This window comes from Macaca nemestrina, chromosome X (assembly GCF_043159975.1).
Source record: "Macaca nemestrina isolate mMacNem1 chromosome X, mMacNem.hap1, whole genome shotgun sequence".
NCBI lineage: Eukaryota > Metazoa > Chordata > Mammalia > Primates > Cercopithecidae > Macaca > Macaca nemestrina.
In genome coordinates, this window is record NC_092145.1 from 147,011,675 (window position 1) to 147,027,645 (window position 15,971).

Below are 15,971 nucleotides of genomic sequence, written 5' to 3' on the forward strand. Positions count from 1 at the left end.
ATAGTCTTGACAGATAGTGTCATTTGATGTGATTTCAGAAAACCATGTTCTGAAAAGAAACTACCTACAAGGATGAAACCCATCACTCAATTGCTGAATGATTTAGTTCTTTACCAATTTGGACCTCCCCAATCCCAAATAGGACCCTCATTTCACATTGGTTTTTTAAGATTCACTTCATAGAACAAAGGAGTAAATTAATTCATGAGTTTCTGAGTAAATCATATTTCAATAAAGCTGTTAAAAAATACAAAGAAGAGACTACTGTACAAGTCAGGGGAATGGTTACTTTTGTGGAGGAAGGAGGCAGCTGTTAAATAAAATGCCTGTGAAGAACAGAGGGAAAATAGCCACAAATAGTGGGAATCCTCCTCCAAAGGAAAAAAAGAAAAAACACCTCCTCACAGCTTTAAAAATGACAGCTTTCCCCCTCACTTCTACCCATCAAGTTTCAGAAATAAAGAGGTCTAGTTTCCACAGGGCACAGCATTAACTCATCCACTGCCTGATGTTTAACATTTTTGGATCCTTTGAGCATTGGTCGGGACACAGCACATGGTGGAGAGGAGAGGAGCTTCTACTTGAGCCAGTGGCACTTCACCTAGAGATGGGGACACCATGAGGGATTCCCAACCCACCTAGCATGGCCTGCTTTTAGCTCTTACGTCAGATTTTTTTTGAGAAAGTCCTGTGAACCCAAAAGTATCTGAAACAGGTATCAGCCCATTTAGAAAGTTTATTTTGCCAAAGTTAAGGATGTGCCCATGACACAGCCTCAGGAGGTCCGGACAGCATGGGCCCAACGTGGTCGGGGCACAGCTTGGTTTTATACATTTTAGGGAGACGTGAGACATTAATCAATAAATGTAAGATGTACATTGGTTTGTCCAGAAAGGTGGGGACAACTCGAAGCAGGGAGGGGGCTTCCAGGTCACAAGTAGGTGAGAGACAAATGGTTGCATTCTTTTGGGTTTCTGATCAGCCTTTCATTGAATATACAGTTCATATGGGAGAGGAAGGTAGAGGAATAGTCACTTATGGCTGGTCTGGCTTGTTGAAATGACGGGAGAGGAAGCAGTCAGATATGCATTTGTCTCACATGAGCCTCAGAGGGATGACTTTGAGCTCTGTCTGTCGTTTGTCCATGAGGGATTTCCCTGTGGGCTAATTGTGAGGGAGGTATGTAGCTTTTTCTTTGTGCTATCTTGTTTAGGGATAGAATGGGAGGTTTGCCTGTGGCAGTTCCCAGCTTCACTTTTCCCTTTGGCTTAGTGATTTGGGGGTCCAGAGATTTCTTTTGCTTTCATAGTCCTGTGTGGAAGGCTTGTGCCCAGGAACTCACTGAGGAAGCAGCTCTAGACGCTGGAGGCCACCATGACAGGGCCAGCCCGCAGCAGGGCCCTCTGGTGGGGGGATAGTGGCCTTCTGTCTGGAGTCCTGGCCTCTGACAGAAGGGAAGGCTCACTGAAGCCAAGAACCACCAGTTCCCTCCTGCTCAGGTCCTGTTTTCTTGAAGGGAAAGAAACCTAGTTTGGGGCAGCAGTGGGAGGAAGTGGGAGGTGGAACTGCTGAAATCTGCTTCTCTGAATATTTTTGGAGATGCAAATGCTTCCTTGCAGTGAAAGGGAAAGTGTCTTGTTTCTGCAGTTTCCTGGCATTGTGACCATCAGGAGGTGGCCTCCAACTACCCAGGTATCCCCGGCGGCGCAGAAAGTTAGTGGGGACCATCAGCTTCAAAATAGAAAAGCCAAACTAGCACTCCACACCCTCGCCCACACCCTCTGTGGGCGCGCCTTCTGAGAACACAAATACCACGTTTTTGAGGCCACCTTACAAAGCTCTCTGAAAAGTGGTCAAGGCAGAGGAAAGCCAAGCAACAGGATTCTATTCTTCCTGGAATTGCCCATGACAGTGTGTGGGTGAACACCTGAAGCTTTTTCCCTAAGCCACTGCTTTGCTTGCAAAGCTGCTGTGAATCTTAGAGACAAAAGAAAACTAGAGGAAAATGAGAATTTTATAGATCGTGCATTAAGCTTGCGTTCGCGATTATTTGAAACTTTTGGTAATTTTGCGGAATCAGGAAACTAGCGAAGTTCTTTTTGAGAGAGGGCTTCTTGTGGCAATTGCTATTCTCTGTGAGCCAACCTGTTATGATAAATAAAGGTAACATTTGAGAAATTAATATGAAGTTATAATTCAGTGGTATATGGAATGCATCCAGAATCTATCCCATGTTATGTAGGATGTTCTGCATTTTCAGAACGGATATTTAGAAAGAGTACCTCTTGAGAGGCTGCCATTGATTAGCTCTGTATCCTCGGATGAGTGAGATCACCTCTTGGGGTCTCCTGTCCTTGATAGTTAAGGGTGACCCGAAAGGCCCTGACATTGCTTCAGGCACTCCAATTCTAGATCTTCTAGCTCTGGGGAATGTGGCTGGCTCTTACTTACCCTGCTCCCTTGTTGGCTCTTCCTTCTTGCTGCCAATGCCGGGGTGAGGGTCCCCACAATGTGTTCCACAGATCAGTATTGGGCCTGAAAATGCACAATCCTTCCACTCAGGGGACACATCTGCCTGTTTCAGTGATGATTGTCCTTCCTCTCATTTTGGCCTAGTTCGTTTTCCTCACCTATGTGCTCGGAGTGGCCTGGCTGGGCGTGTTTGGTTTCTCAGCGGTGCCTGTGTTTATGTTCTACAACATATGGTCAACTTGTGAAGTCATCAAGTCACCACAGACCAACGGGACCACGGGTGTGGAGCAGATCTGTGTGGATATCCGACAATACGGTACCTCCTTCTAATTCACCCCTTCCCCAATTAATTCATTTTCATCTCATGCATATGTCTGGACCTAATTATTACATGAGCATCCTTTTAATTGTCATGATCTGTTTCATCCCTTCTATCAGTAATTTTATACTTTTCCCTTCAATATGCTGTTTTCTGGGTGGAAACATCAGGGAGGCTTTTAGCTTGCTAGGTGTCAAGATTTCGTTAGGTTTTCATGTTTTTTTTTTTTTTTTTTTTTTTTTTTTGAGACGGAGTCTTGCTCTGTCACCCAGGCTGGAGTGCAGTGGCCGGATCTCAGCTCACTGCAAGCTCCTCCTCTCGGGTTCACGCCATTCTCCTGCCTCAGCCTCCCGAGTAGCTGGGACTACAGGCACCCGCCACTTCGCCCGGCTAGTTTTTTGTATTTTTTTAGTAGAGACGGGGTTTCACCGTGTTAGCCAGGATGGTCTCGATCTCCTGACCTCATGATCCGCCCGTCTCGGCCTCCCAAAGTGCTGGGATTACAGGCTTGAGCCACCGCGCCCGGCCTGGTTTTCATGTTAAGTGTGTAGTAAAAGAAGCTTTTCATAATATGAAACTACTTTATAATGCAGTTCAATCAAAAAAGACTTCTGGACCTCCACTATAAAAAGATTATATTTTTTCTTTATTTTCAGTTTTATAACATCTAACTTTCCATTCAAAATAATATTGCACACATTGTATAATTCAATTAATTTGCACATCCAACTCCTCAAATCTGGTCTTTTTAAAATGACTAACTGCTTAAACTTCATCTGTACTGAAAAAGACGACGTTAGATCCAGACATATTTTAAAGTCATCAGAACATACTCTTTAAAAAATCATCGTCAGCTGTTGGAAACCAGTTCAAACATTTTCTAATGAGTGAGATCCTTACAATAGGGATCTAAGGTTGGTTCATTGTGACAAGCCCCAGAAGAGACCACTGGCTCCTCCTGTCAATTAATTTGGGACTTGACTTTGCTGCTGAGTAAGAGAGGGCAGCATCCTAAGGGAGGAGTCTAATTACTGCTTCCAGCCACGATGGTAGGAAATCTTTTCTTGGCAGAAACAACCAGGGGGTGGGGGGAAAAGCTTTCATCAGAATTGAAGAGGAAATAACTGTCCTTCCAGAGCTTTTCTGAAGGGAGATGACTATTTCATTTCTGCTGTTTTTCTCATGTGGCTTAGTCTCAACATCTTACCTTACAACATAATACTACATTTGCTTGAAACTACCCATCAGACTAATCTCTTCTCACAATGACCAAGGCTAAACAACACTGTTCTTTATGATAGAGCTAAAAGCGGAGCCTAAAGTTGGCTGTTAAAGTATTTGTAAATGAATATCTAAATGTGTATCATTCCCCTATTCCTTAAAAATGTTTTGCCACAAATTTTTGGTAATCAGCAATCATCTTTTTAAATCCTCTATATTTGCCTATTTATTGTTATAGTTAATGGTTTCACTGACAATTTGGGGCAATTTCCCATGCTTCTGAGGTATAAAGATGTACTCTTGGCCCGTATCAAGGATGAAAGGAATAAGGACTTTTCTTCTTCTAACACTCCTTACCTCCTAGGAGTGTTTAAGCACAAACTTATGCATTAGAAGGGGAAGAAAGCAGCAGCCCACCGGACAACTGTCATTGCAGAGGAGCCTCAGGGTTACAGTGAGAGAGAAATCATAGACTCTGCTTGTCCCACCCTCTAGGGTAAAGGACAGTAGTGTTTTTCTTTTTAAAAAATTTCCAGCCACACGCGGTGGCTCACACCTGTAATCCCAGCACTTTGGGAGGCTTAGGCGGGTGGATCACGAGGTCAGGAGTTCAAGACCAGCCTGGCCAAGATGGTGAAACCCCGTCTCTACTAAAAACACAAAAATTAGCCAGGCGTGGTGGCGGGCACCTGTAATCCCAGCTACTCGGGAGGCTGAGGCAGAGAATCGCTTGAACCCAGGAGGTGGAGGCTGCAGTGAGCCAAGATCACGGGAGTCCACTCCAGCCTGGGTGACAGAGCAAGACTCTGTCTCCAAAAAAAACAAAAAAAATTCCAATTTGATTTTCAATCCAAAAGTATTTTCTAATATATTTATAAGACATAATAAAAATGAATATAAAAACAAAGACAAAGTACAAATCCAGAGTTTATTGGATTCCCACAAACATAAATTACTCTGTCAAATTGTAATTTGTTTCCGAGTGTATACTTGCAGTTTTGGAACTCCTGGCAGACCACTAACAGCTTGGACAGCAAGGCCACAGACCACAACATTCACGAGGAAATGTATTTTGACCTCAATGTGATAAAATGCTTTACGAGGGGGTTGTCCTGCAGTAACTATAGGGAAAGTCTGGCTTTGAAAATTAATCTTTACAAATATGAACTTCCAAATATGAACCCTCACTGAATAAAGCACAATTTGTAGGGGAAAAAAATATCAGGCTGTTTAGATTTCTTATGGACTAGTTGGCTTTGCTTTTGGCCTATTGTTCAAATGGGGCTATTTATTCCAAAATGCTTGTTCTGCAGACAGCAGATCCATCAATTCTTAATGAAGGAACATAGCCTACAATTACCCTGTAACTGGCATCCAAAGTGGTGGGGTCTATTAAGAACATGAGGCACTGTAGTTTGTACTAACATCCTATTGGGGTTCATTTTACAGGTATCATTCCTTGGAATGCTTTCCCGGGAAAAATATGCGGCTCTGCCCTGGAGAACATCTGCAACACAAACGAGGTAAACTCATCACAGTTCAGAGGGCTTGTAAGAATAACCCTTGAATATTAGGCTGAGACAAGGGTTCTCCTAGCTATAGAAAGAGCGAGAGAGATGGTTAAAATGCTATTAAGGAAAGCTCCTTGTTTAGACTCTTTAAGATTGAGCTATATGTAACCATCACTATTCAGCCATTTTTGACCTACAAAAATGGTCACTTCATATGGTCCAACCCATTTGGTGAGAATCCTTAAGAAGTGGAGAGCTTTTCCTTTGGGCAATAATTTAGAGGTGAACCCAAACCTACAAACCTAATAATATATCTAGATTCTTCTCTCACCTCTTCAGAAAGATTTTCAAAGTGGAACACCTGTCACAGAACATATGTAAGTTAATTTTCATAGAGGAGTCCCTCTGTTTCGTAGAGGAATTTGTGTATATGCCCAATTTTTAATAAATGAGGCCACAGTTAATCATTTATATTTCTGGAATGACTTGGCTACTTCTCTATTTCTCATTCATTCTTAATAGGGAGTGTGTCCTAACACTTTGGTTTAAATTGTCTCAGCCCTAGAACATTCTTCAGTCATTGGCTTGTAACTGTTTATAAATGCATTCGTAGGTGCTTGTATATTTAAGAAAATCCTGGCAAGCTTTTAAAAAGCAGTGAGTTACAGAAATAATCAGCTCCTCCCCTATCCAACTTGTCAGTTTGTATATCCATAATATGCAGTGGCTTGAAGCAGGGGCTCCCCACCTTGGCTGCACCTTTCAGCCATCAAGACAGCACTATGTTATACTGATGGCTGAGGCCCAGCCCCTAGGTATTCAGATTTAATTGATTTGGGGAGCAGTCTGGGCATCAGAAAGTTTTTAAAGCTCCTCAGGTGACTCCACCATGAGGCCAGAGCATGAAGAGAAGGCAGGCCTGTGCCCAGTCTTGCAGAGAATAGCTGCAAAGGAGACAGATGAAGCAGCACCCCAGAATGAGTGTAGGCCATTTCATTACACATCAAATGCTTATGTTGGTGCCCTGTTCTTTTGTAGTTCTACATGTCCTATCACCTGTTCATTGTGGCCTGTGCAGGAGCTGGTGCCACCGTCATTGCCCTGGTGAGTAATGGCCCCAAGACCACCCTAGTCTAGCCTCCTCCCTCTAGCCTCTAAATGACAGATTTCCCTTCCAGCTTTTACCAGCCTATTGAAGCCAATGATTCTGGCACTCAACCTTGGTTAACTGGCGCCTGTGTAACTTACCACATGTAGTTTGCAGGAAGTATTAGTTGGCTGCCTTGGCACCAATTGTAGGTGATGTAATTTGGACTCTGGAAAGAAAAGAGGGTATCAACACCTATCAGCTAGACCAAGCATATTACCTTGTTGCACTGAGCACTTAGCTTCATGACTTCAGTCACACACAAATGAAATGCTCACATGAGGCATTACCCATTTCTCTTTGCCAAGGATTAATTTACAAGTGGAAATATGCACATATATATACATTTATATAGTTACTGTCATACACAGTAGCTATGTTCCATAAAGTCACCTCAAGCACTGAATTAGCAAATGCTGGACCACTGCTCCTAGGGGAAATACATGGCTAGGTTTCTGTGAGCCTCTGGTCACATCATTTTCATCAACCTATCAACACATAAGCTTGTTTTGTGTGTTTCTGTGTAAATACACCTTATTTAATATATATTGTTGATTAATATTGAATTAATGGCCAATAGCACTATCCTTATTCCTGAATGAAGCTTCTCTAATGAACATTTTCTCTGGTCAGGCAGTTTGCAATCTTCTTGCGCTTAGGGACTCTAGACAGCACTATGCTTGGGAGCCATTTTAAGCAGCAAAATCACCCACAAAAAAAATGTTAAAAATGTGGCACTAAATATATTTCGAGTATACTTATTTACAGTCTGAGAGCTGAAACAAGAAGGCAGCGTGTTGCCTTGTTCAACCTCAGTTAGGAATGTGCATACTGGGCAACTCAACTTTCACCGCTCTGCACATGTCTGCTAATAACTGCAAAAGAAGTGCCTCAAGTATTAAGGGTTACAAATGAATCTTAGCAAGTAGGCAGTCACAAATATGGAATCTACAAGTAGTGAAAACCAACTGTATAAACACACGCTCTTATGTATGTATATGTTTGTACACATGTAATTTTGGAGGGCTTGGTTTGTGATTTGAGGAAAACCAACTAAGACTGGTAGAGCAAGGGGAAAATCTCAGCTGCTTGTAAATTAGTCATTCCCAGTTTTTCTGACCATTAAATCATTCCTTCCCCTTAGAGTCTATGAAAAAAAACCACCTGTAAAATCATGGGGGTGACCTGTTCTTTTGGTTGAGCAACAGGTAGGAAAGATAACTGCCTGCTGCTGAGCAGATGGTTTTGGAAAGATGAGGGGATTAAGGCATTTAGCTTCATCCTTCTCATGCTGTTGACCCAGCTCTCTGTCTTGTTATTCTTCAAACACATCCAAGTACTTTTAATAAACTTAGGGAAGAACCAATGACTTACATTGTACATATGTGATGAGAAAAAGTTTGTGTGTGCTAGATAGGAAAATTGTCTCTTGTGATTTTAAGTGGGGAAAAAAAAGAAACACCTTAGACTATGAGCAGGCACCCATCCCCACCCAAGTTTAGAAGTGTCATGGCATTGGCCCTCACTGCCTGTATCTTACTGTCCTGTTTTGTTCTCTTCCACCAGCTGATCTACATGATGGCTACTACATATAACTATGCGGTTTTGAAGTTTAAGAGTCGGGAAGATTGCTGCACTAAATTCTAAATTGCATAAGGAGTTTTAGAGAGCTATGCTCTGTAGCATGAAATATTACTGACACTCCAGACTAAAGCAGAGTCTAGGTTTCTGCAGTTTTGTTACAGTAATTTGTAAATAGCTTTAGTAAACTCACCTTGCATGGTAGATTAAAATAAGATGACTTACTGTACATGAATTACACAATAATGAGATCTGGCTATTTCCACATTTTGAAAAGGATTCAGTTATTTACTGACACTGGTGAGCATCCTCTTTAAAATAATGTTCTCATACTTAAACTTTAGAGAGCAGTATCTTTAAATGAAGTATTAACACTTTGGAATAGTAACATTTTCTGTTATTTTTGATTGCTTGATAACCAGTTTCAATGATGAAAATGAAAACAAGTGCTGAAGATGAAATGGATTTAATCTGGATTTTGTTTTGTCACACCTTCTGGAAAATACTTTGCAAATACGTTCTAAATTTAAAACAATTTTTTTATGATCACATGGCTCACTACTAAATGACCCTCAAATAAGCCAGATGAAAATTTGAAGAAAAAGGTCACCCAGTTCTCTGAAAAAAAGGATTTATATGTGGATATTTTCCCCCCCCAACAACACAATCATTCCTTTAGAGCCCACAAAATTGGTAACCTTAAATTGTGTGTTTTGGTAAGTAATAACTGTTTCCTCATAGCTAGTTCTCAAGCTGCATGTAAGATTTTAACGGGAAGAGAAACTAGGCCTGGACCTGAAGGTCTCAAATATGTTGAGAAGGAAGTATGAACTATAAGGAACTTGAGATGTAGATTTATTTTGCAGGAAATACAAGGAAAATAGGAAAGAAGTGTTTGCCGCATCAAGTGTAAAGAATGATACTGAGGATTTTTGCATTTTATGAAATGAAATGGCATTTACAAAATGAAAAGTGTAGTTTCACAACTAAATTTTGTTAACAGAGAGACTGCATGCTTTGCTTATAGTTCTTAATTTTGGTTTTGACATTCACTTAATTTTTTCCATGTTAAATATGTAGTTTAATTATTTACTCAAAATAAACATTGTTCATGCTTTTAGGCCTTTGGGGGAATTGATTTATCTACAGGTAGAAAATGTCTTTGCACACACTACACTTATTTCAACTATACAATGTGCTCCCGAACTTCCGCATCAATCTTTAAAATTACTCTCAAAATGGTTAAAAAACAAAAACAAAAACACCCTCTTGTATTTCATTTTTGCTTTTTCTTAACAATACCTTTGGCCATTTTTTTCCAGTTCACTATGTTTGTGTACTAACTTTTCTTCAGCCTTTTAATGCGAAGCCAACTAGTAGAGCATGCTTTCAGGATTTGACAGCTCTGCTAGTAGAGCGAGTATTAATACAGAATAACCTTCGCCCCCTTTAAAGTCAAGTCCGTCTAATCTAACTAGCGCCTCGCTTTGCCTTCTCACATGCTCACTAGCCATCATGCTCACCCTTCTCTTCCAGATCCACTTCCTCATGATACTGTCTTCTAACTGGGCTTACTTAAAGGATGCGAGCAAAATGCAGGCTTACCAGGATATCAAAGCAAAGGAAGAACAGGAACTGCAAGATATCCAGTCTCGGTCAAAAGAACAACTCAATTCTTACACATAAATATTTGCCAGAGTGTTTCGACCGACGTATTTACAGCTCTGACAAATCATCAGACAGCTGCTCTGCAGTACAGATGTGTATCCCACCAAACTAATGTAGATGTACAAACACTTCACTGTCTGTCTCAAGCTGCTGGGATGTATCTCTAGGAAAACCTTCCAGTGGGTAAATCTTTTTCTTTAGAACAAATATTGGAGGTTTCATGTTAGCCATTTTAAAAGGCAACACTTTGGGAATCTGTGGTGGCATGTTCACATTTATTGCTAGGGCAATTCTACCAAGACACTAATGGAATATGTCACACCCCTTGATAGGGACCTGTGACATGCCAGCATCAAGGGGTAACACCATAAATTCATATATATGCCATCTGTCCTCAAATAAGTGTTATCTACATAGGAAATAAAATGGAATTGATGTAAAGTTCCATTTCTGACAGCTGACATTTATTAAGCTTTGGATCAAAGATAATGTGATTCTTATGACTGACTTTTCAAATTAGCTTTTCCCTCCCAAGTCCAGGACCCTTTAATTTCCTGAGTCAATCAGAAATATATTTTTCAATAATGCTAAAATTAGCTACAATTCTGCTGACCCTACTATTAAACAATCTGGATTCTGGACTCATTGACAAGCTTTCCAGAAGCAATTTTGTAACAGATTTCATGTTAACAAAATACTGATTCAATTTTCATTATTCTTGGGAAATGTCAGCTCTGCCTTAATGAGTATTTGCTTTAAATTTCTAAGAATTTATATCATAACTAGAGACCCAAATATCTTTCACAGAATTTTGTTCCATAAATGTTTTTAATTAAGAAGTGTTACCTTATTAAAATGACCACCATTCTAAACCATTTTTCAGTGGTCTGGATACTAAGTTTACAGTTTCATACCAACTATCTAAAACCTAATTGCAAATTGACCACAGACCTCTAACCTCCTGCTTTTACAGACTTGAATACTTAAGTAATTTAAATTAGGGTTGGTATTACATTTTTTCTTATCTAAATCTTAGTTTCCTGGAATAAAGTTTGATGTTCAGCAAGAAAACTGCTTGAGTTTAAGCCATTTTCAAAAGAAACTTGCCTTCTACATTATTGTGTTCCAGAACATTAAGTGACTGTAGGTACTGGGTATTAGTGATGGTAAACTTTGTGTTGTTCTTTATGAAATGATTCATATTAACTGTTGGGTGCATCAGTGCTTTTCAAAGGGGCTGCTTACTATAGGGTTAACTATGTATATTCATTGTTAAGAGTTAACTTGTGGTTTGGCTGTTTCCTGGATTTTATAACATATACATGTGCAGAAATGTATTCAAATGAAAGGAAGCATACCTTTATTAAGATGCTATTAAAATTGAACATCAAGTATAATATTTCATTTGGATTCTTTTTTTGGTTAATGCCTAAAAATGCCTATTTGGGATTTTTTTTTTTAATTAAGAGAAGCTCTCTTCTGTGTAGAACAGTTGTTCCAAAATAGCTTAGTGTTTTGTTTTCCTGTTGCATGACAGATTTAACTATTATTTCCAGCAGTGGAGGTGCTGTCAGCGTCCAGTGTTCTAGAAGAGGCAGTGTCTAAAGCCTAATTTTACTTTTCTAATTCTGGTAGCTACTACCAGGAATTTTTGGAAGTTTTGTTTAAGTAGTCTAATATTTTTTATGTAAAGAGCATTAAATTTTGCTATGTATAAATTTTTGTAACCTAACAGTGAATCAATATTTTCTATCAGTGCCAAGGGCTTCCTGTAGTTCTATTCAAGTGTTACAATAAATATTTGTAGATAATAGTCGATACTTGTGTATGCTTATTTTAAATATCTATTTAGGTGGAAATAGTTGTGGATGTACTAAGAGTAATGAAATAAAATTATAGCTTCATTCACTTGCCTTTTTACCATACATAAATTCTATCTTTGTCCTCAGTATGGTGTCACTTTTGAATAATGTGCATAGTCAAGATTTCACATTGGTATGGAAATCAAGTCTGTGAGTGCTACTTGGTTTATTTCTGGCAAAAATCTTTTCAGCAATTTAAGAAAATATTATATAATCCACTGGGCTGTATTGGGCATAAAAGTGCCACTAGCACTTCTGTAGTTCTCTGTGTAAAGTAAGAATTTTTCTGAGTAGTTTTTCAACAAATAAATGCCATCTACCTATAGGATCAACGAGGCTTAAACTTGGGCAAAGTAGAAACAAAATAAGAGCATGTGTGTAGTTATTTTTCAAACCAAAGGTACAAAAGTCTATTGATTTATTCTGGAATATAAAAAAACCTAGTTCTAACGGTTGACTCTCTAGAGTAGCAGAGCTAAATACGTTACTTAGGATTTTATTTTATAATCTGTTTAAACTCTTATCTGTCAACATGATTATGCATTTGGATTCTGTGCATCTGACCTTTCTTAGTGAGGCCCAGCCTGTGTCACTGTTGACACATGGCCATTCCTAAATGAGGTGCTGACTCTAGCTCATCACCCTTTGTTCACGTATGGCAGGAGAACAATCAGGAGCTCAATTCGTGTGCTATTTGTCATCCTACTTAGTATCTTCTGTTTAAGTGGCATTTTGTGCAATTATTTAAGTCACATGAGTCACCAGAGGAAACTGTAAAATAATGGTTAGATAAAACCACAAGCAGCTTCTTAATTATCCACAGTGATCCTGCCACAAAACCTAGGACCCTTTAGAGGGTTGAGTAGAGATTTTTTTTCCAGTTCTGACTTGTAAAACTTGACCTTTAAGAGATGAAAATGAAGTCAATTATAGGGAAGGAGCCCATTCATTTAAAAACAAACGAAATACTTGAAGCCCATTCATTAAGTATGAGGACCAAAGATTCCATAATAAAGATGCTATCTCAGTCTGTTCCTGCCACTATAACAAAGTAACTTAGACTGGGTGACTTATAAAGACCAGAAATGTGTTTCTTACCGTTTGAAGCTGGGAAGTCCAAGATCAAGGCACTGGCAGGTTGGATGTCTGGTGAAGGCCCGGTCTCTGCTTCCAAGATGGTGCCTTGTTGCTGTGTTCTCCAGAGGGGACCAATGCAGTGTCTTCAAATGGTGGAAGGGCAAAAGGGCCTCACTAGTTCCATTGAGCCCTTTTATAAGGTCACTAATCCCACTCTTAGTCACCTGTGAAAGGTGCCACCTCTTAATTCTATCACACTGGGGGGGTTTAAATTCCAACATATGAATTTTGGAGGGACACATACATTCAAACCACAGATGTCAAAAGTAAAGACCAGAGGCAGTATCTTACTATTTCTAATGCCTAGAAAAATCTGTTTTTATGTTCAGGGACAAAACAGGAGTATGCTGAGAAAAATAACCTGTTTTACAGGTAGCAGCCCAACTTTGGAGAGAAAAGAACACAGCTTAAACTTCCAAAATGTAGGCCTGGAGTTGACCAATAAGATAGATTGACCAATAAGATATACTCATTTAAAAATTTAAGGTAAAAATGAGGTTAAAAGCCAGTTCCTTTTATTATAATGAATGAGAAATACTATGACTGGAGAAGAGGTTTCACGTGACTAGATTATTCTTGGTTCACACACTGTGGTATCAAAATTACGAAAAAAAAAAAAAACCACACTGGATTACACACATTTTTATTGAGTTTTGTCTGATGATAGAGAAACATTTACAAAGGAGTAAATGTTATGTAACTTCTCATGGTATGTAAGTTAGAAGCTGGGCAGCAAACATGGTTACCAAGAGTCATCTGGTTCTTCATGAGAAAAGCCTGTTAAACTAAATTAGGGAAAGACAAAAATTAAAATGTAAAAATTTGTGTCAAGTTTATTTGCTATCTTCATAATGTTCTCAATTCCTTCCCTGGGGGGTTTCTGCCCTAGCTTACAATTTATATCAGGATCAATTTCACAAGTTAAAAAACTCAATTGTTTTTATAGTCAGTAATTTTGACTGATTCAATAACTTCTTACAGGCAATCTCAAACATCTAACCGTTTCTCTTGGCTGACAAAATGAGCAATTAACAGTTTGTGTATGAAACAGTATGTAGGGAAAACAGGTACCTTTCAACTTTGTCACTAGATTGCAGCGTGTCCACTAGGGAGCCTTCTTGGACCATCTTTTTTGAGCTCTGATTACATGGAGGGGGTGGAAAATTTTGAAATTAGATATGCATTAATTTTATGAAATACTTTAAGAACCATTTTTGAAATATATATGTAATTTAAAAGTCTAAAAAAGAGGTGACTTTTAAACATGAAATTTAGCAAGCACATCAAAATAAACTATAGGGTATGCATTTAACACCCATATTACTACAGACTTACATAAAATATTAATGTCAGTACTAACGCATTTGTTATATGATAGATCTTTTCTTCCTTGTTCTTAATGAGCCACCCCAACTTTTAAAACCTCTTAAATCTTTTACCTTAAGCAAAAAAAGCTATGAGTTTTTGTCAAAAGAGTAGAATATTTAAAAGACTCAAGGTTCCATTTGAACTTTGGATTTTCTATACTTTTCACCTTTTTGTCTTCAATGGAGAAGATGGATTCCCATCCCAAGAAGTTAAACCACGGAAGCCCTGGATGTCCCCCACCCACAGATTGCCCTGTCCATGGCACTGGCACCTTATCTGCTGACTGCTGGTCTTGCTCCTGCTGGATGATTTTCATGTATTTCTCTAAAGGATTTTCACTGTGAGCAGATTTGTCTTTCATTTCTTGATTACTCATTTCTAATTCATTTTCCATTTCTAATTCATTTTCCATTTCAATCTTCAGTGATTCTTCAATCATCCTCTATAAAATAGGCACCAAAACAGAAAATACACAAATATATTTGTAAAACTTTATGTATTTTAAAAATGCACTAATATTAATCCCGATCCTTGAAGTACAGCCTGTGTGCCAGAGGACTAATTTTTAAAATTGAAGTCATTGCTATCATCAAAGGAAGACAAATATGTCATCTCAAGGAAGGTATTAATCGGCAAGTGTCCTGTGCTTTAGACTTGAATTAACCAGAAGTCCAAGGAACATTCATATGTTAGAGTAATTAAAGCAAGACTTAGCAGGCATGTTAAGTGGACAGAGTAATCCATCTGCTAGGACCAGAATCGGGACACAGAAGGCAAGAAGAGAACTAGAGGAAGGAGGAAGGGAATGTGTGCCCCTGGAAGCAACCATGGACTGGCAGCCATCTCCTCCCTTGGGTTCTAGTCCCAGCTAGCTGACACTGACAGCCTCTTCTTTAAACCCTGTTTTCAAAGCAAAGTTCTGCAGCAAAGCACAGTCTACCTTTTTTACAGGCTTGTTTTAAGGATCAGATGAGAATGTACAAAAATTACCTTCAAAAACCATCCTTTACTACAAAACTCCTAAGCTGCACATTCTGTGCAGCCTTTCTCACTGTCTGTAAGACCAGGAGAGGACAGGGATGCCTTTTAAGGCACCTGCCGTTCCTCTGACTTTGTACACCAATTGACTCCCCTCCCTGAGCTCAATGTACTTACGAAAGGTGTACAATGGAGCAACCAGTACAGAAAATCAAGTCATACTTATTACCCTTTCCTGATACAGTTTTTCTAGTTCTCTTCGTTCCCTTTCTAAAACTTCTTGTAGATTACTCTGCCTTCTTTCTTCTCTCTGCCTTCGTTCTTTCACTTGCTGTTCCCGTATTTTTTCTTCTTCCTTTTGTTCTTCAATTTGTTTCTGATCTACACCTAATAGGACAGAAAATAAAGAGTAGCTTCCAGTATCAGACTGTTCAAATGAATGCAGGACCAGTCTGCAGAAGCCCTTGCCAAGACCCACGGAGACTCTGCTTGGCTTTTAGTTGACTCTGTGACCTGCTTCAAGTCACTGTTTCATTTTCACTCACTTCAAGCCCCCAACCCCACTCCTTGAACTGCACCCTACTTCACTTGGCTAAGACAAATAACAAGTCATCCTCACCATGACCAACTCCAATTGTCCTCCCTCCATGTCACATACTCTCATCCTCTTCACAGATCTCCTCCCTCCTTTCCAAGGCAAACCCTGC

The 15,971-nt window shown here is 39.4% G+C and overlaps 2 protein-coding genes across 16 annotated transcripts in view; one reads left to right on the plus strand and one right to left on the minus strand.

Moving 5' to 3' along the window:
• Positions 1–11,827, plus strand: part of LOC105478145 (glycoprotein M6B) — a 169,731-nt gene extending 157,904 nt beyond the window's left edge. For 3 of the 7 annotated variants that reach the window (XM_011735162.2, XM_011735158.2, XM_011735161.2), the window contains 4 exons: positions 2,617–2,788; positions 5,462–5,535; positions 6,562–6,627; positions 8,237–11,827. In XM_011735162.2, coding sequence (XP_011733464.1) covers positions 2,617–2,788; positions 5,462–5,535; positions 6,562–6,627; positions 8,237–8,317 — 393 coding nt within the window. In that variant the 3' untranslated portion in view covers positions 8,318–11,827. The remainder of the gene's footprint in view (positions 1–2,616; positions 2,789–5,461; positions 5,536–6,561; positions 6,628–8,236) is intronic. The other 4 variants (XM_024791671.2, XM_011735159.2, XM_011735160.2 and 1 more) reach the window with 2 other exon arrangements.
• Positions 11,828–13,545: 1,718 nt separating this feature from the next.
• Positions 13,546–15,971, minus strand: part of LOC105478275 (OFD1 centriole and centriolar satellite protein) — a 34,475-nt gene continuing 32,049 nt past the window's right edge. For 8 of the 9 annotated variants that reach the window (XM_071088588.1, XM_071088586.1, XM_071088587.1 and 5 more), the window contains 4 exons: positions 15,494–15,651; positions 14,558–14,728; positions 13,990–14,057; positions 13,546–13,703 (listed from right to left, as the gene is read on the minus strand). In XM_071088588.1, the coding sequence (XP_070944689.1) occupies positions 13,661–13,703; positions 13,990–14,057; positions 14,558–14,728; positions 15,494–15,651 (440 nt within the window). In that variant the 3' untranslated portion in view covers positions 13,546–13,660. Of the gene's footprint in view, positions 13,704–13,989; positions 14,058–14,557; positions 14,729–15,493; positions 15,652–15,971 lie in introns of those variants that run through there. The other variant, XM_071088593.1, reaches the window with a different exon arrangement.